Source organism: Lutra lutra, chromosome 4 (assembly GCF_902655055.1).
Source record: "Lutra lutra chromosome 4, mLutLut1.2, whole genome shotgun sequence".
In the NCBI taxonomy this organism is placed as follows: Eukaryota; Metazoa; Chordata; class Mammalia; order Carnivora; family Mustelidae; genus Lutra; species Lutra lutra.
The window spans coordinates 45,388,145-45,409,496 of record NC_062281.1 but is presented as its reverse complement, the minus strand read 5'-3'; the positions used below and the strand labels follow the sequence as shown (position 1 = coordinate 45,409,496).

Below are 21,352 nucleotides of genomic sequence, written 5' to 3'. Positions count from 1 at the left end.
ATACCTCCTTATGCAGAGCTCTTAACTTTCCAGATGCATCCACAGATATTTAAAGTGCATGTGCTTGTTCTATCCTGCAGTTTGAGGAAGAGCCTGATGAATCTGCATGTGGGCAATGAGTTTTAGCATCTCTGCCCGATGAAGGCCCCAGAAGAGTCGTCCTCTCTAGCAGTGTCCTTATGTAGGAAGGAGCGACCCCTGAGTTTAGTGGAAGAGTCAGGGACAAAGCGGTTTTGTACATGCAAATGAATTATAGGTTGCTCTGCGTTAGCGCCGACCACACTTTATGCCCACCTTTCCACACCCCACCCCTTAACGTGATTTTTGCAAAACATCAATGAGTTCATTTGGAGCCAGATTTCAGTGTTGGTCTGTTGTGGATGACCCCGAGTGTTGCTTGCATGTTCCCTCGTCACTGCAGATCTATGCATATGTCTTTGAAAACATCAAGTCTGTCCGACTGGAGGCACTGCTGTTATCTTTGCTGAGTATCGTGGTGCTCGTTCTGGTTAAGGAGCTGAATGAACAGTTTAAAAGGAAAATTAAAGTTGTCCTTCCTGTCGATTTAGTTTTGGTAAGTATGAAATCAACATTTAGCATTGTGCCTTACAGTGCTTGCTTGTTGCTGGGGTAATCTGCAGAGGCTCCCTATATCGTTTGCAGTAACCCACAGCTATTCCTGTGTCTCATTAAAGGAGGGCTAATTTTGCGTGGCTATACGTTAATGTAAGAACAGGAAACAGTTTGAGTCAATAATTTTAAAAAGGAGGCACACATGTTTTCAATTTACATAGCATTTCTCATACGCTTGTAATTTTTTTATAGAAATAATAGAACATATAACTTAAGATTTTAAATAAGGAGACATTTCTGAGGGTGAGACTCAAAAGATTTCTGGAATGATTCTCTTTATTTTTTTTTATTTTTTTTATTTTTTTAAAATATTTTATTTATTTATTAGACAGAGAGATCACAAGCAGGCAGAGAGGCAGGCAGAGAGAGAGGAGGAAGCAGGCTCCCCGCTGAGCAGAGAGCCCGATGCGGGGCTCGATCCCAGGACCCTGAGATCATGACCTGAGCCGAAGGCAGCGGCTTAACCCACTGAGCCACCCAGGCGCCCCTGGAATGATTCTCTTTAAAGCAGTAAAAAGGGATATCATATCCTATTGATGTGGCTTCTATATAATATGCATAGAAGTATTATTAGTTGACAAATGTCCATCAATGATTGGTAGAGTTATTAACACTTTTTTTTTTTTACCAACCTAATTTTGCTTTATAGAAAGGACACTCATGATTATCACTGGCCGGGGCTGGTTCTCTAAGATATTTTTTGTTGCTATAGCTGGCCAAACAATGAATTATACTTTGCATTAAGGTTTATGGTTTAAGGTTTATGGGTTATGCATTAAAAAACACATTTTGAAATTTTAAGAGCCTCTAATGGGAACTCTTAATTAAACAAAGCATTAGGTTGAAAATGTAATGTTAACACAACCACAGTCTACTAATTTAATCATTAATTGGCTTTAGTTTTTTAATGGTCTTTGGGTTACACATGTACAGAACAAGTGGTGTCTAAATAATTTCACCTCTTGAAATAGTCGTTTATATTGCTGAAATGGTAGGTTTACATAAATAGATAAACCTAGCACGTTGGAAACGAACTCTACTTTTGTAGAGCTCAGGTGGATGGCCTCTCTCCATAGCTAGAACTTGTATGATTCTATACTCCTGATAATTTATGGAGATCCATGTAACATATGTGATCTATTTAATGTGTATGTGTGTTTGTATTTCAAATAAGCCATAAAAGTGGAGGGTACTGTGATTATTAATAGTTTTCACAACAACTGTGAAATATACCATTTTATTCCAAAATCCTATAGGTATTAAGAAATCTTATTATATCTTGGGAAGCTTTATTATGTATGTTGCATGAACCAAAAATTGAAAATAACCTTAAGTAACATGCCCCTTGAGCTAGTAATAAAAAAATTACTTATTCAATGCAAAAGTAGTAAGATATACTTTATCCTTATAAAAAAGAAAAGGAGAGGTAATTCTTACACAAGTTTGCCCCTAATATTTGCAGGATCCATGGTAAAAGTACTAATGCAGGCCCCAATACTTAAAAGTTATAGATCAAAGTGTTAAATAAAACATGTTCTGGGGTGCCTGGGTGGTTGAACTGATGAACCATCTGACTCCTGATTTCAGCTCAAGTCACAATCCCAGAGTTCTGAGATCAAGCCCCATGTAGGCCTCCATGTTGGGCGTGGAGCCTACCTAAGATCCTCCCTCTTCCCCTCCCCCTCCTTCCCCACCCTGCTTGTATGTGCTCTCTCTCTAAAAAATACCCCGAAAAACAAAACCCAAAAAGAGCAAGTTCTGTTTTCCTATTTTGACTAAACACCTTAGTGATTACCTTGAAAGGTCAGAATAGAGAATTCTCAATCCTTCGAGTTCTGTCAGAATGAGGCAGCATGGGGTGAGCCAACTCCTTGGCTTGCCCCTTCTCTTCCTACTCCAGCTCTGTGGGATTCACGAGGGGATTCGTATGTATATGTGTGGCTCTTCCTGCTCCAAGCTCCAAACACATCCTCACTCTTTCATCACCAAAACTGTCTCTTGACCTCTTCGGGGGCCACATTGGGAGGATGAACCTGGGGGAGCAGCCTTGGGCCATTGGAGCAGGAAACTGTAGATTCCTGACTATCCAAAGTGAGGTCCAGAAAGACAAGTACAGGTGAGTTGGGCACCCCTACAAAGCTCTTACTTTATGGGGAGGGCCAGATTAGAAAGGACCAGATTAGAAAGCCCTGACTCACTGGGCCTGACTGGACCAGGGTCCCCTGTTGCCCCAAGTCTAAGGGCAGTGCTGGCCTTATACACACATATAATATTAAAATAATATTGAAGAGGGAACCAATGATTCATCTGATAGAGGAATTTAATTTTGTCAAAGAGATAGAGTGAGGAAATAAGATATTGTCTGAAAGCCAATTCAGTGGCTTAAATTACTTAATTTTAATATTGCCTATTGAACATCATGTATTCTTCCATTTTCAATAAGGAACCAGTATTTTGTGGCTGTGGTATATTTTCTTTTACAGCTTACAATATTTTCTGACCCAATATAAATATTTCATGGAAATTATTAACAATTAAAATTTATTAATCATCTTAGGAACTTTTAAATATATTAATGCTTCTGATTCTAACCTAATAGGCTGAACTTTTAACTACTATCTTCATCAGGAAACACTATTATATCACAATATTTATTGTTCAACAGTATAACCTATACAGTTTTGTTGCCTTTTTAAAAAATCCTCAAGTCTGTTGCTTCTTAAGTCTATTTGATGTTTTAAAATCCTCTGTAAATTAAGTTAAATATTATTATAGAGAAGAGAAATACACAGATAGGAAAAATCCCTACAAAATAAAATTATTGGGCATTAATTGTTAAATATGTCTTAATTTGCTAGTGTGATTTTGTTATACCTTATTTCTGGCCATCTGTGTGGTAAATTTGTACTTTAAATAGATAATTGGTATGTCTCTTTTTAACAATAATGTATAGTATATAAGGAGATCCAAGCTAATACCAAACTGATACCATAACCATGTGAAATTCCCAGTCCCTACTAAAATTATGAGAAAAATGAAAAGAGAATGTGAAAATGCGGGGAAAACATGGGGGTGGCATGGCTAGAATGACAGAGACTGAACTGGGTTCTGAGCATCCTTTTTAAAGGTGATTTAAAGGTATGCAGGCAGAGAACACATGATCTTGCCTATTGTAGGTCAGATAATAGAGCATAGGGAACCTGAGACTCCAACAGAGGTAATTTTAAGAACAGTGAGTTCAGCTTGTTATTAACTAGTACATTTTACTTCAAGAAATAGTAAAAGCTCAAAATTCAAAATTATTCAAGGAGACTGTAAATCATTATCGATTACTGACCTATGTAGTCATTTATGCAATATCTCAAACTCTTGAAAGTTGGTGTCCTGGAGGGAATTGTGCTGTGATATAAAGTATTTCTTCATGTTCCAGGAGATAAGTATTTAGGTTGGTTATGGTATCTGTACACACACATACACTCCCATATTCTATTCTGCGCCTCTTCAAAATCAGTCGTTTGGATTGACGTTGTTGGAAAGGATGTTAGAAAAGCCATATTGTGGGGATGCCATTTGGTTTTTGAGACTACAAATTAAGTGCTTTCAAGTTTCAAAGGCATTTTTTTGATTTTTAAAATTTCCTTAGTTTTTAAAAGTCTGTGCAACTACTACATTACTCTGGACAATCATGGGACATAAACAATGTTTGCTTTCAGAAATAGCTTCAAGGTGTTTGGGAGGCCAGTAATAATTTTCTTTTTCTTTTTTCAAATGGAACCATACAGATTATTGCTGCATCATTTGCTTGTTATTGTACCAATATGGAAATCACATATGGATTAGAAGTAGTTGGTCATATTCCAAAAGGGTAATGTAGTCTTTTTCTTTCTTTCTTTCTTTTTTGTTTGTTTGTTTATGATGGAGGAAAAGTCTTGGGGTAGGTGGCTATGGATTTCATTTCTTTCAAAGGCCCTCTATAGGACAAATTCTAATTAATTTCTATTTGAAAATGATAGGAACAAACAATACACATATGGAGAAAGAGTAACCTTTTAAACTGTTTGCCTATTACTAGGGAAGTTGACAACTATTTTATACAGCATTGCTTCAGGTTAAAGATTTGGAAATTATTTACAAAGATATTATTTGGGGAAAAAAAGGAGGGTATTGAATTTCTAAATTAGAGTCATGCTCTGGGATTTATTGTTTCCTATTCCACACATGCATTCTTATGACTATTTTTATTTCACTTAAAATGTAGTAAAAGCACATAAGCATCATTTGAAATAGCAATCCCACAGGCCTGGGTGGTGTATAAGGTAAAAGAAGGTAGAAGTAGAGAAGAGGGTATGGTTTCTCAGAGTCTTCCTCTGGACCCTAAGAGGAAGGTTAACAAGAAGTGTTCACCCTAAAAGGGCAAAAACATTGAGCCAAATATAGCCTGGAGGAACACAAAGACACCTTGGGGAAGAGAGGGGTGTCATAGGGTCATTCCCTCTTAATGGGCTGTATAAACACTGGTACTTATAAATGTGGGGCAGAGTTACAGTTGTTTCCTCTGTATTTTTATCTTCCAGTCCCAAATTTTGGTTTCTCATTACATTAAAATGGAGGAACAGTAGAAAAATTGTCAAGGGTTAAAAAGATAATTTTTAAAAAAATCCTGTCTTAAACCTTTATGTTAGATATAGGCTAATGGTTGTTATTTAAATCAACTTGGGTTTTCTGCAGGGGGTCTCTACTTTTCCACCTTCAAAAGTCAATTTATTGTTTCTAGGTCAGCTTATTATTAATAATAATTAGGGAAGCTCAATTTTTATGAAACAGAAGTTCTTATACTTTGAAATGGCAGCACTTTTATATATCATATTAAAATATCTTAGGGCCTATAATGTTACGCATCAGTTTCTCTTGGGTGTAAACTTAAGGAAGTGGATAAAAGAAATCATGCCTCTCCCCCACCTGCTTTAATTCTCCTTTATTTTGAGTGACCTTTCCACACCCCTTCTCTGAAGGAATTATGGAAGGAGTGTGGCATTGAAAAGATACAGTGAACCCCAACATTACCATTCACTTTGTGATTTAGGTACATTACCTAAACTTTCTTAAAATGTTTTCTCTGCCATAGAGTGCAGGAGTGGCACTCATGTGGGGTTGTGTGGACGATTAAATGAAACAGCTAATTGAGAGAGCTGAACATTCCACTTTCTTGCTAGATATTAAGTCAACATGATTTATCTTCCCTTTTTCTTCTACTTTGTCCCCAGAGGGATTTTGCGCTTATTTTTGGAGGAGAAGTAAGTCCTCCAAAGCATCATCAGGAATAAATAAACAATGATCCTTTGGCTCAAGTAGTTTTCAAAAGACAAGGAGACAATGGCTGGGTATTAGTTGAAAGAAATATTTTAAACTCTTCCTTAAAGCTGAGGAACTGGAAAAAAAAACAACTGGGGAACTGTATTTTGCAACGGAGGGTACATGGAAACTTTACACACATTTTTCTTAACATATGTGATGCATAGTTAAATGTACTGTAAAAGGATTGAGTTAAAAACATAATTAAGATTATGAATTAAGATTATAATTAAGATTATGGCAAATTTAGGGACCAGCTTAAGAATTGTAGCTCACAGTAAACCATTGTTTGCATAAAACACTGTAGTACTCAGGGCAGAAAGTATAGTCTTTAACGCCTGCCAATCACATATTTGGAAACGTTCGAATGAAAGAACACTCCAGATCTGCTTTTGTTCTGATACAGGACATTTTTGTTGAGACAGAGTTTCTGTAGTGTAACCTGTGCATAAATGCCGGTGGAGGCATGGAGCCCATCTCCATGGTGATCCTTGTGATTTTGCTTTTCTGCTAAATAATATTGAAAACAAAGGGCTTCCAACCACAAGGCTCCTTGTTCTTATGGGTGTTTCACTTCCTCTGGCAAACTTCATAGTCATTACCACAGTTGAATTCAGTGTGAGTTGTTACAGAAATTACATGAAAATTGATGGTCTTTCTTTCCACAGAATCCCTCCACCTAGAGCTCCCCCCATGAATGTCCTCTCTGCAGTAATCACTGAAGCTTTTGGAGTGGCACTTGTCGGCTATGTGGCCTCCCTGGCTCTGGCTCAAGGATCTGCTAAAAAATACAAATATTCAGTTGATGACAACCAGGTGGAGTACGCCTCAGCACCCCCCTACGGTGGTCGTGTCATGGTACTCCAGACTCCCAGACCCTGACAATGTTGAACTTATGAGAAATATAACTTCCCTGAGTGTATAGCAAGAATGGGTAGAACAAAACAGAAATCTCTAAATCATTCATAGAAAGCTGAAAATCTGGCCTCTATGGGTTGGTTTAAACTATAAAATTTTTTCCCCCTAGGGAGAAGGACATCTTGATGTCCTTTCTGGTGTTAGGATAGAATCTACAAATATTTATCATTGCATGATGACTTTTAAAAATCATGGATTTCAAAGTAAAAATAACACTAATTATTTGTGTTTGTAAAAAATTAAAGAGCGCAAGGGTTTATTTTAAGAATATCAAAGAATGAAAATTTTACTGATTTACTTCTGAAACGACTTCTGCTAGTTTCTTATTTCAATCCTTGTGACCCTCCCTACATGCCTGCGTAGGTCTGCGGAGGCAGCTGTGGGACAGTGGTTATGAATGTTCTGTTACCTGTGTCTAAATCTCACTCTGATGCTATGTGTCCTTAATTGGCTGTGTGCTCCGTTTTGTTATCTATGAAAAAACCCCACATTTATTCATTTAACAGATGTGTATTGAGCTGTGCCATGTGCTGGACACTGGTCTAGGAATAAGGGATGCAATGGAATACAGCACAGACTATGTTGTTCCTTATCTCAAACCCTCCCAGTGGCTTCCCATCATGTGCAAATGAAACGCCTCTTTTCCATGCCTTAGAGAGCCCTACACCACCTGCCACCCTCTCTGTCCTCTCTGATCTTGTATCCCTTTTACACTCTGTTTTTGCCACACTTACTGCCTTGCTAATCATGTTTCTGGTTTAGGACATTTGTACTTGCTGCTCCCTTTGCCAGGAACTCTGTTCCTTCAGATATCTGCATGCCTCTTTTATTCAAAGTTTCCCTTCTCAGGGAGGCCTTCCTTGGTAAACTATAATCCTAAACTCCAGATTTTTTCACTCCCTTCTCTGCTTTGTTTTTCATTATTATTCTTGTTTACTGTCAGCATTCACTCACTAGAGTGTAGCTGTCTGAGGGCAGGGATGTTTGTTTTGTTTACTGGCAACAGCAGAAGCAAGAAAACATCCAGGTAACATTTGATGACTTGAACTGGGTTATAACAGTGCAGGAGATGAGAGGAAGACAGATTCTGGATTGGATGTGGATACTATCTGGGAAAAGGGGAAGAAGCCAAAAACATCTCTAATGCTTTTGGTTTAAGTAATTGGAACTTGAAGTGGGGAAGAACATGGGAGGACCTGGTTGGGGATGGTGGAGAGCAAGAGCCTGATTTGGTGAAGTTTGGGATACCTGCCAACAATCCAAATGGAGATGCTAGGTAGCAGGTTGGCCATATGAGTCTGAACTACAGAGGAGTGGCCCTGGCTAGAGATGTAAATTTGAGAGTTGTCAATGTGTATTTGGGTAGCTAAGATCAGGGAGGGAAGTGGTCCAAATTTGTGATTGGTTAGATGAGAAGGAACCATAAAAGAAATGGAGAAGTAGTGGCCAGGGAGGTGGGAGGAAAACAGGAGGGTGTGAGGTCCTAGCAGGACCTAGAAGGAACCTTTAAGGAGGAAGAAGTGAGAAACTATCTCAAAGGCCACTTTTAGGCAAGGTAAATAGGAAATAACCACTGGAGTTATCATTATGGGGGCCATTGGTAGATGGCCTACTTCCCTAGAAGGTGGTTATGAGCATTAAATGCTTAGAACAGTTTCTGGCTTATTGTAAGCACTCAATAAAAGTTACATATATATATAACTTTTATTTATATATATATAAAAGTTATATATATGTAACTTTTATTGAGTTTATGTATATTTATATGTATATTTACATATAAATATATGTGTATGTATATATATATACATATACATATATATATTAAATAATAAGGAGAACTGAAATTGAATACAAACAAGCTTTATTCTTTGACAAGATGTCCCTGTGGTCTCCAAAAGTTGATAGTGATTAAGTAATATATTCTCTTACTATCAATCCTGTAGGAATTTTTGGCCCATGGCCTCAGCAATGTGATTCCTTCATTTTTCTTCTGCATACCAAGTGCTGCCGCCATGGGAAGGACTGCCGGCCTGTACAGCACAGGCGCGAAGACACAGGTAAGTTCATCATTCAGAATGGACCAAAAAAACTGCTGGTTACTCTCATTTTTGGAAAGGGGGAAAATTGAGCTCCTCTCTAAAGTCCTGAAAATATTTTCACTCCTTCAACTTTTTTCTAACTAGTTTTGAGAAAGTCTGTCTCTTTCTTATGAATGATCCTTCCAGAAGCTCAGTGACTCAGGGAGCATACAGAACTCCTACTAGTGGCAGCATTACTGTTGGCAACCTTTGAATAAAGCTCCCTCTAGTGGTGCTGCTGGTTTTGTGTTTTGCTAATCTAGCCGTTCAATTTGAAAAAATTTCCTTCTTGTTCATTTCCTTTAAATAAAATGAAATCGATTATATGCAAAATCTGTCCTTGATGCTGAAATGTCTGTCTATAGAGATGTATAAGTATATAGACAAGTGGTAAGTCACGTGTGCACATTTTGGGTTAAAAAAACAATTATATATGTTTTAGGAACTTAATTCAACATTTGTTGAGAGCCTCGTCTATACCAGGTATTATGCTGGATGCTGGTAGGCAGACAGTGGTGATAATGAAGATGTTGTCTGGATGATGATGATGTTGGGAGTGTTGGTGAAAGCATATACTATGTCATACTTTTTATATAAATGTGTATGTCATATGTTATGTCATGCTTTTTATATAAATGGATTCTTTTAAACTTTAGGCAATTCTGTGAAGGAGGTATAATTATTATCTTCAGTTTCCATATGAGAGAGCTGAGGAAAAGAGGGTTAAAATAACTTATCTAGGTCACAGAGCTCGTGAATGGCAGAGCTGGGATTTGAACCTAGATAGATCAACCTCAAACCTTGCACTTATAAGTAATGTTTCACTTATGAAAATTTATGCAGATGTTACTATAAGAAATTAATATTAACAGCTAACCATCATTAAAGCAACTCCCATTTATTGCACTTATAAGTGCTGTTTCACATACGAAAATTTATGCAGTTGTTACTATATGAAATTAATATTAACAACTAACCATCATTGAAGCAATTGAATGAGAATTTAGAAAACATTTTATGTGATGACTCAAACATTTATTATGGGTCTACTTTATATTAAGTCATTTGGGGGGGTTTTAGAAGAATGAATTTGAAAAAGATATGGCTCTTGACCTTGGGGGCAAGTGGCAAGAGAAAGATGGGTAAATGGAAATTAAAACATAGCACAAAAGTAACTCATAAAATTACTGATGAATATACCATGGAGTAGAAAGGAAGCAGCAATAAATTCAGAATGTATAATAATTTCAGAGATAATTCCCACAACTCATGAGCTGAGATGTGATGTCCTCATTCAACCTTGTTTTACATGACAGTTTGATTGGCTTTTACGAAACTAGTGACTTCAAGCCAAGGTTTATCATGTGCGCCGGCATGAACACTTGCAAACTGGATTCTCAGGTGTCTGGGGGTTAAATTCGAATGTTTAATATGTAGTGTACTCAGTATCATCCCCGACTCTGAGGACCCATCTATCTATATAAAATTCTAGGATTTTATACAAGTTTCCGCCTGGTTTCTCACGAGGGAGAAATATATTCCATATCCTCTCCTTGTGTTCAGACTAGATAAATAAAGTAAATGGCTGAAGGCATGCATTCCAGAGCCTGGGCTGTGTTCTGGCTCCACCATTGGTTACTGAGTGACTTAACACAACTAACTTGACCTTTCTAGCCTGACTGGACTTGGCTGGTAATGTATTTGTTATGGGGATTATATGAGTTAATATGTGCTTAGTTTACCCAAAGCCTGAACACTAAATAAATACTCCTTCAATGTTAACAATGATCTTTGGTTGCATTATTATTATTGTTCAATATTTTTATTATAATAAAATCTTTCCATAACTTTTTGTTTGACAATCCTGGTTTGACTGCAATGCGGTAAGGCAGTTTCAATTACAAGTCGCCCCTCCAACTTGCTGGGGATGTTGAACAGGTTAGCCTCCTCATCCATCACACGGACAAGAGGAGGTTGGAATAGAATCTGTGCGATGTCTTCCACCTCAGGTTATATCACACCTGGAGTTTCCTTAGGCTTTTACTACTTTTCCAATTACTCTTTTAGTAATAACAAAACTGTCTCATTAATCCTTGTAACTTTAAATATTGAATGTCTAAGGGGACAATATATTGAGAAAACATAGTTATTTTTAAATCTTGGATGTCTTTTTTTCCTTTTAGTTGGATGTGCATTTGTTCGACTAAGAGGGTGGGGATGGAGGGGCACCTTTCTCTGTTCTGTGGGCCATATGTTTGAATAATAACAGCAACAGAACTTCTCTAACGATTTTTCAGAGTTATCTTCTGCATGGCATTTTATTCTAGACTTCAGAAGAAATGAAAGAAATCTAACAAAACACAAGTTCAGAGAAACAAAGCTCAGCAGGAGAGTATTTTCATGCTGTTCCACTTGTTGGGATGGTCACTAATCTGTTCAACCCATTAAACTGCACAGGGAAGGAATCTGATTTAATGGGCATACCCAGATTGAGAATGCTTTCCCACTGAAGTTGTTTTAGATCTTCAGCACATGGGTATAACGGATAACTGACATGACTTGAAGAAGGCACTTGGGAAAGCCAAGTCTGAAAAGTTTTGTTTTAAATAGGCTATCTGTGAAACCTGTTTTCTGTGTGACAAGACTTTACAAAACAACCCCTTAAATGGTTCTGTCTCTTTTAGGAACTAGAGTTATCCTCAGTAAATTAGTCTAGAAGACCTAAGAACTCTAACTTTCAGGCTAATGACAACTAATTAAAGGAGCAGTGGGAACCATTTTCCACTGTTAATTATTTCACCAACAGACTCTTTTCTTATTTGGAAATATTATTGGTATTTCTGTAGAAAGTTATCATTTTCAAATGTAAATATGTTCTTGTTATTGCCTCCTAAAGCACTTAAAAGGCTTTGCATGGGTCTTGGAATTCATACCTTTATAGTATCTACCAGGTTCTGAGTGCTTCCTTCTACAGTCTCATCTTGGACTCCTTTCTTCCTCTTTCCCAGCTCTTGGGCCCAGGATCCTTCTTCCTTTGGGTGGCCACAAGTGTCTGTGTCCTCTGCGGTGGCTGTCTCCCCTTCCCCTCTAAGATAACTCCTCCCATCCCTCAGATCCCACTGTTCCTTCTGGCACAGCTGTTCTCTACTGCACATTAAACATTCATCAATGTGATTTTATGATTGATGCCTGCCTTCTACCCTTGACTGAGGCTCTTAGAGAACAGGATACCTTCTGCTTTGGTCCACCACATCCTCAGTGTCTAGTCTAGGACTCAGCACATGGTAGGTGTTCAGTAACTATGTGTGATAAGAATGAATGAAATGAAAGTATCTGATTATGATAAAACTAGTGGTTTTTGCTGACATGAAAAGGGACAGGCGAAGCCATGCAGCTTTTATTGGGACTTAATACAGTATGTTTGAAGTTAGGAAAATCCCACTTGAAATCAGTCTTAGAATCACAGACTTTAACAAAGTGCTGTTCAGTAGAAACATAATAGGAGTCGCAGAGGTAATTTAAATTTTTTTTAGTTGTCACATTTTTAAAAAGCAGAAGAAGCTGTTAAAATTAACTTAATAATACATTTGATTTATCCAATAGTCAAAATATTATTTCAACAAAGAATCTAAGAATTGTCAATGATATATTTTACATTATTTTCTTTTTGTATTAAGTCTTTAAAATCTGGAGTGTATTTTACATTTCCAGCCTATTTTAATATGGGCTATCCACGTCTCAAATGCCCAAGACCTACATGTGGTCGTATTAGTGCATTTAGGAACATTTTACATACAAGAGAGTTGGTAGTAAAGTGTTTCAGTGCTTTCGAAAATTAAATTAAAATGTTTGAATTCAAATAAAATACTAGTCATTTAATACCAAGTGCCGTAGTCAGAGACCAACACATTTCTTCTTTTTTAACATCTTAATTTTATTTCTTTCAGTGTTCCAAGATTCATTGTTTATGCACCACACCCAATGCTCCATGCAATACATGCCCTCCTTAATACCCACCACCAGGCTCACCCATCCCCCCACCCCCTCCATCTAAAACCCTCAGTTTGTTTCTCAGAGTCCACAGCCTCTCATGCTTCATCTCCCCCTCTGATTTCCCCCAGTTCACTTTTCCTTTCCTTCTCCTAACATCCTCCATATTATTCCTTATGCTCCACAATAAGTGAAACCATATGATAATTGACCTTCCCTGCTTTACTTATTTCACTCAGCATAATCTCTTCCAGTCCCGTCCATGTTGATACAAAAGTTGGGTATTCATCCTTTCTGATGGAGGCATAATACTCCATTGTATATATAGACCATATCTTCTTCATCCATTCAGCCACTGAAGAGCATCTTGGTTCTTTCCACAGTTTGGCGACTGTGGCCATTGTTGCTATGAACACTGGGGTACATAAGGCCCTTCTTTTCACTATGTATCTTTGGGGTAAATACCCAATAGTGCAATTGCAAGGTCATAGTGTAATTCTATTTTTAATTTTTTGAAGAATCTTCACACTGCTTTCCAAAGTGGCTGCACCAACTTTTGTTCCCACCAGCAGTGTAAGAGGGTTTCCCGTTCTCCACATCCTCTCCAACACTTGTTGTTTACTATCTTGTTAATTTTGGCCATTCTAACTGATGTAAGGTGGTATCTCAATGTGGTTTTGATTTGAATTTCCCTGATAATTAGTGATGATGAACATTTTTTTATGTATCTGTAAGCCATTTGTGTATGTCATCTTTGGAGAAGTGTCTGTTCATGTCTTCTGCCCCCTTTTTGACATGATAATCTATTTTTTTGAGTGTTGAGTTTGAAGAGTTCTTTATAGATCTTGGATATCAGCCCTTCGTCAGCCCTCTTTTTTCCACTGGATAATTTTTCCTACTTTGTTGAAGATTATTTGACCATAGAGTTGAGGGTCCATATCTGGACATATTCTTTTCTTTTGGTCTATATGTCTGTTTTTGTGCCAGTACCATGCTGTCTTGGTGATCACAGTTTTGTAGTAAAGCTTGAAATCGGGCAACGTGATGCCCCCAGCTTTGTTTTTCTTTTTCAACATTTCCTTAGTGATTCGGGGTCTTTCCTGGTTCCATACAAATTTTAGTATTGTTTCATCCAGCACTTTGAAGAGTGCCAGTGGAATTTTGATCAGGATGCATTGAAAGTATAGATTGCTCTGGGCAGTATAGATATTTAACATTGTTTTAACAATGTTTCTTTTAACAATGTTTTATTTTTTTACAATGTTTATTTTTTTTAAGATTTTATTTATTTATTTGACAGACAGAGATCACAAGTAGGCAGAGAGGCAGGCAGAGAGAGAGGAGGAAGCAGGCTCCCTGCAGAGCAGAGAGCCGGATGCTGGGCTCGATCCAAGGACCCTGAGATCATGACCTGAGCTGAAGACAGAGGCTTTGACCTACTGAGCCACCCAGGAACCCCCACAATGTTTATTCTTTTAACAATTTTTATTCCTCCCATCCATGAGCGTGGCATGTTTTCCCATCTTTTTGTCTTCTTCAATTTCTTTCATGAGTGTTCTGTAGTTCCTTGAGGATAGTTCCTTTACCTCTTTGGTTAGGTTTATTCCAAGGTATCTTATGGTTCTTGGTGCTATAAAAAGATGAAACTGATTTCCTAATTTCCCTTTCTATATTTTCATTGCTAGTGTATAAGAAAGCCATTGATTTCTGTGCATTGATTTTGTATCCTGCCACATTACTGAATTTCTCTATGAGTTCTAGTAGTTTGGGGGTGGAGTCTTTTGGGTTTTCAATATAAAGTATCATATCATATGCAAAAAGAGAGAGTCCGACTTCTTCTTAGCCAATTTGAATACCTTTTATTTCTTTTTGTTGTCTTATTGCTGTTGTTAGGACTTCTAGTACTATGTTGAACAACAGTGGCGAGAGTGGGCATCCTAGTCGTGTTCCTCATCTCAATGGGAAGGCTGCCAGTTTTTCTCCACTGAGAATGATATTCACTGTGGGTTTTTCATAGATAGATTTTATGAGTTTGAGAAATGTTCTCTCTATCCCTATATTTTGAAGAGTTTTAATCAGAAACAGATGCTGTATTTTGTCAAATGCTTTTTTTTGCATCAATTGAGAGGACCATGTGGTTCTTCTTTCTTCTCTTATTGATTTGTTCTATCACATTGATTGATTTGCGAGTTTTGGAACCACCCTTGCATCCCAGGGATAAATCCCACTTGGTCATGGTGGATAATCATTTTAATGTATCGTTGGATCCTATTAGCTAGGATCTTGTTGAGAATCTTGGCATCCATATTCATCAGGGATATTGGTCTGGAATTTTCCTTTTTGATGGGGTCTTTGCCTGGTTTGGGAATCAAGGTAATGCTGGCTTCATAGAAAGAGTCTGGAAGTTTTCCCTCTGTTTCTATTTTTTGAAATAACTTCAGGAGAACAGGTATTATTTCTTCTTTGAAAGTTTGGTAGAATTCCCCAGGGAATCCTTCAGGTCCTGGACTTTTGTTTTTTGGGAGTTTTTGATCCCTGTTTCAATCTTGTTACTAGATATTGGTCTATTCGTGTTGTCAATTTCTTCCTGTTTCAGTTTTGGAAGTTTATAGGTTTCCAGGAATGTATCCATTTCTTCTAGGTTGCTTAACTTATTGGCATATAACTGTTGATAATAGTTTCTGATGATTGTTTCTATTTCCTTGGTGTTAATCGTGATATTCCCCCCTTTCATTCATAATTTTATTAACTCGGGTCCTCTCTTTTCTTTTGAATTAGTTTGACCAGTGGTTTATTGATCTTATTGATTCTTTCAAAGAACCATCTTCTAGTTTCGTTGATGCGCTCTACTGTATCTCTAGTTTCTAACTCATTGATCTCTGCTCTAATCAATTATTTCCCTTCTTGTGTGTGGGGTTGGCTTAATTTGTTGTTGATTTTCCAGTTATTTAACGTGTAAAGAGAGTTGGTGTATTCTGGATTTTTTTTTTTTTTTTTTTTTTTTTTTTTTTTTTTTTTTTTTAGTGAGGCTTGGTTGGCTCTGTATTTCCCCCTTAGGACCACCTTTGTCATATCCTTTGTGTCTTCATTCTCATTGGTTTCCATGAATTTTTTAAGTTCTTTGATTTCCTGGCTGATCCAAATATTCTTGAGCAGAATAGTCTTTAGCTTCCAAGTATTTGAATTCCTTCCAAACTTTTTCTTGTGGTTGAGTTCCAGTTTCAAAGCATTGTGGTCTGAGAATATGCAGGGAATAATCTCAATCTTTTGGTATCGGTTGAGCCCCGATTTATGACCCAGTATGTGGTCTGTTTTGGAGAAATTTCCATGTGCTTTCGAGAAGAATGAGTATTCTGTTGTTTTAGGGTGGAATGTTCTGTATGTATTTATTAGGTCCATCTGGTCCAATGTGTCTTTCAAGGCTCTTGTTTCTTTGTTGATTTTCTGCTTAGATCATCTGTCTGTTGCTGAGAGTGGCATGTTCAGATCCCTTACAATTAATGTATTCATATCAATATGACTCTTTATTTTGTTTAACAGTGGCTTATGTAGTTGGCTGCTCCCATGTTGGGGGTATAAAAATTTACAATTATTAGATCTTCTTGGTGGATAGACCCTTTAAGGATGATGTAGTGTCCTTCTGTGTCTCTGACTACACTCTTTAGCTTAAAATCTAATTTATCTGATATGAGAATTGCTACCCCAGCTTTCTTTTGAGGCCCATTTGCATGAAAGATGATTCTCCAACCCTTCACTGTCAGTCTGGATGTATCTTTAGATTCAAAATATGTCTCTTGTAGACAGCATATGGACAGGTCCTGTCATTTTATCCAGTCTGCAACCCTGTGCCTTTTTATGGGAGCATTTAGGCCATTCATGTTGAGAGTGATTATTGAAAGATAAGTTTTTATTGACATCATGTTGCCTGTGAAGTTCTTGTTTCTATACGTTGTCTCTGTACATTTCTGTTCTATGTCACTCTTGGGTTCTTTCTTCTTTTATAGAACCTCCCTTAGTATTTCATGTAGTGCCGGCTTTGTGGTCACATAATCTTTTAGACCTTGCCGGTCTTGGAAGCTCTTTATCACTCCATCCATCCTGAATGTCAGCCTTGGCTGCATGTTCTTCTCATTTAGTGCCCTGAAAATGCCTTGCCAGCCCTTCTGGCTTGCCAGGTTTCTGTGGACAAGTCTGACATTATTCTGATGGTCCTTCCTCTGTACGTAAGGAATCTCTTCCCCCTACCTGCCCTTAAGACATCTTGTCTGAAATTATGATTCATGAATTTCACAATGAAGTGTCTGGATGTCTTTCTAGACTCATTGATCTTGGGGAGGGAGTGTCTTTCTGTCTCCAGGTCACAAACACTTGTTCCATTCCCCAGATTAGGGAAATTTTCATCCAGTATTTGTTCAACTATATCTTCTAGTCTTCTCTCTTTTTCCACCCCCTCAGGGATCCCAATAATTCTGACATTGGAATGTTTCATGGCATCATTTATTTCCTGAATTATATTTTCATGGCTTCTAAGTTGTTACAGGCCTCCTCCTGATCCTGCTTTTCTGTCAGTTTGTCTTCTAGTCTTCCTTGTCTAATTCGGTCTTCTGCCTCAGTTACCCTAGCTGTTAGAGTATTTAGATTAGATTGGATTTCATTGATAGCATTTTTTACTTATGCCAGATCAGCTCTCACTTCCTCCCTTAGAGATTCTATGCTGCCACTAATAGTCTTCTCCAACCTAGCCATTGCCATTGCCAATTTTTACCCTGAATTCCATTTCTAACATACTGTTTATGTCCATATCCAGTAGTTCTGTGGCAGAGGTTGCAGTCTCTGAATTTTTCCTCTGTTGGGTGCTCTCCTCCTAGTTATTTTGGTGAGAGGTGATTGAGGGATGTATAGCTCTCCATGGATGATCTCCTGTCCCCACAGAGATCCAGAAGTGTTTAATCTTACATCTCAGGCTTATTTCATGTGTGTTCAGAGTGTTCTGGTAGATATTTAGCTTACTTCAGGGGACTGGTTGAAACAGGGTCTCCTACTTCTCTGCCATCTTGCCCTTCCTGCTCTTTTTTTTTTTTTTAAGATTCTATTTATTTATTTGAGAGAGAGAGCAAGCCAACAAGCAAGAGAGAGTGGGGTTGGGGAAGGACAGAGGGAGAGAAAATCTCAAGCAGACTCCCTGCTGAGCATGGATCCCACTAGTGGGGCTTGATCCCAGGACTCTGAGGCCATGACCCAAGCAGAAATCAAGAGTCCAGAAGCTTAAACGACTGACCAGCCAAGCACCCAAAAGGCTAATACATTTCTGTCCTCCACACATAGAATCCCTTTTAACACTGATTGCCTTAAGGTGTGACATGCTGAGCATGGATACGTAGGAATAAGAAAGTCTTGGTGCTGCCTAGGCATACAGCACAAAGCGGTGTTACAGGTCCTCCTTCCAGCCTTCCCTCTGAGGACTGGTCATCTTGGGAGGGAGCACAGTATGCCCTGGCTCTCTCCCCTGTGTTTCCCCTTGCTTCCAGCAGAGTAGATACACTGGTGCTCTGTGGGCAGTTCAGGAGGCATAACTAAACCATGAAGGATGAGAGGCAGCATCTGCTGTAGGCGAAGCTTGGTCACAGCCGGAAACGACAGCTGGCATGTTTTTCTGCAACACTGATGTTGCCTCTAGGTTCCAATTTGCTAAACTATATTCTTTTATTCTTTCAAATTTGGCTTATTGCTTCCAACTTCTTTAAAGTTTTTAAAATCTAGCCTTAGTTACCCAGTATCCTTTCTCTCCTGCTGCCCTTTTCCATCACTTTTGCCATTCCACCACTTTGCTGTGCATACAGTGAGCTCTTGACCGACTTTGCATTCTTTAACAACTATTTAGGAAGGAAATGGCTGGCATCTTACCCTTCCTTCAGCCATCTATATAGGTATGGGTAACATGAATGCCTGCAGTCATCTTTGTAAGCAACCTATAACATATACAATACATACAATAATGTAACAAGAAGAAAATATAGATTCCATTATCCTTTATGCAGCATTAACTCAATTTAGAGTAAAAAAAAATTGTCTCTAGCCATTTAGTAAGTATGACATGGAAGGAGTTGAAGAAGAGTAAAATACCTAGATTGTTTGCTCTGTGCATCACTAGGGGTGAGAACAATTTTCGTTACTGGTTAACAACAGAGGTCAACCTGAAACTTATTAAGAAGAAGGCACTTCAGTGGCATTTGTTTTCTGAGGTTTGAAAAAAAGTAACGGAGTGTGGGGGGGGTAGTGTGCCTGGGTGGTACAGTTGGCTAAGTGTCCAACTTGGTTTTGGCTTGGGTCCCAGGTTCATGAGATGGAGCCCTGCATCATGGTCTGCACTTAGCAGAGAGTCTGCTTGAGATTCTCTTTCTTTCTCTCTCTCCCTGTGCATCACCCCTCATCCCCCACCACTCTCTCTCTCACTCTTTCTCAAATAAATAAATAAATCTTAAAAAAAAAAGGAACAAGATTCTCTTTGGTTTTGGTTGCAACCTACCTTTAAAATGTTTCTCTTGGTAGAACAGAGATATATAAAAAGCAGCATTTCATATGCAGAGTAACAGATATTCAGAAACTGGGTAATACTTGAAAATATAGCTCAACTGTGTTATTCCAGAAACCTTAAGTTAGAGAAGTCTGTGATAGCACTGCAAATATCTGATCTCTGCTCAACCTCTTGTACAGTTGCTGAGTCAGCCATCTACAAATGATGACTTGGACTGCATGACCTTAAAGATTTTTTGCAAATCTATACTTCAGCATCTGGGGGTCTTGATTGGGAGCACAATGAATGTCAGTATTTTGAGAGCTTTGAGGGCAGAAACTATTATATTATTGATTTCTATGCCCGAGGAGTAGATACACTGGGCAGAACTGATAAAAATTTCTTGTTCAATTACATACACTTACATTTTGAGCTAGGGTATCAACAGGGATGAGGCAAGTGCATTGAAGGAGTTAAGCAATTTGTTTATATGATCTATTTCATTAAATGACCTACCATCGAAGGTACCATAAATAATATTTTTTTCACCTTTGGAAATAACATCCATTTAGCTCTTGACTTATTTCGACAATGATTGAAATTGTAATTCAGTGAGTGCATAATTGTTGACGTACCTACAAAGCATCAGGTAAACTAAAGGTCAGTTAAATATTAGAGAAAAGCCCAAAGGTAGTTGTAATTTAGTGTTTTTAAATAAAATTATTTACTTTGATTGTAATTTCTATAACAGCTTCAGTGTATTATAAGATATTTAAGAACCTTAAAATACGTTTAGTTTTATGGATCCCAATTTGGCTCATAATCCATATGCCTTCTAGCTCCCAGGTTCTAAGACCTTGGACTAGTCACTTTGCCTCCTTGTGCCTCAAACCCTTCCAAAGGAGTTTACATTGTAGCTGTCCAAAGTTCATATCTACAACTAAGATTAAGAGTTTTATTTTCAAGTATGCTGTAAGTGTATTGAGTGAAGAGTCTCACAACAGGGGCGCAAGCCATTCATTATCTTTTGTCATGAAATAAATAAGCCTTTGCATTTGGTACCCTTTTCTTTCCATAAACATACTTCACTTACTGAGCTATCTGCATAAATCCTATGATCTGCTGCTCTCTGACACCGGCCTTTCTCTAGCCTACTGGAATGTCAGACATATTTTGTTGTTTAAAAATTCTTCTTTAAAATAACCAGTTATTCCTAAAAGATCACTGTAATGGTTAGGTGTACTACGACTTGTTTTATGAGTGATTTTGGTTCCGTAATGATTTGTTTCCCACAGAAGAATTATTTTTCCTCTTTATATGCTGGGGAGTGCTGGAGATGAGTTCCACTAAATATGAAATGAAACTGTGCCTACTTTCACTCAGCTTAATGGTTTTGAGTTTCATCCATACTGTTGCATATATTAGTAGTCTGTTCTTTTATTTTATTGCTGAGTAATATTCTGTTGTGTGGATGTACCACAATTTGCTTATCTGTTCACCAAGGGATGGACATTTAAGTTATAGTTTTCAGTGTTTATGAATAAAGCTGATATAAATATTCACATATAGGTATTTGCATGGGCATGTGTTTTCATTTCTCTTAGGTAGTTCTGGGACACATATGGGTGTATGCATTACTATATAAGAAACTGTCAAACTCCTTTCAAAGTGGTTGTACTATACTACATCCCCACCAGCAATGTCTGGCAGCTCTAGTTGCTTTGAGTCCATGCAATCCTTAATATTGATTGATGGTTTATAATTTTATTTTTTATTTTAGCCATCCTACTAGATCCTGATTCTCTTGCTATCCCCTTAATGATATTCTGGGCATCTTTGTGGTCCTATGAACCTCTTTTCTCTC

At 37.8% G+C, this 21,352-nt stretch overlaps 1 protein-coding gene across 2 annotated transcripts in view; it reads left to right on the top strand.

Annotated features, from left to right (window-relative positions):
* SLC26A7 (solute carrier family 26 member 7) overlaps positions 1-21,352 on the top strand; it is a 120,959-nt gene that overhangs the window by 60,125 nt on the left and 39,482 nt on the right. The window contains exons 6-9 of one of the 2 annotated variants that reach the window (XM_047728131.1): positions 422-574; positions 4,416-4,498; positions 6,654-6,801; positions 8,850-8,963. In XM_047728131.1, coding sequence (XP_047584087.1) covers positions 422-574; positions 4,416-4,498; positions 6,654-6,801; positions 8,850-8,963 — 498 coding nt within the window. Of the gene's footprint in view, positions 1-421; positions 575-4,415; positions 4,499-6,653; positions 6,802-8,849; positions 8,964-21,352 lie in introns of those variants that run through there. The other variant, XM_047728132.1, reaches the window with a different exon arrangement.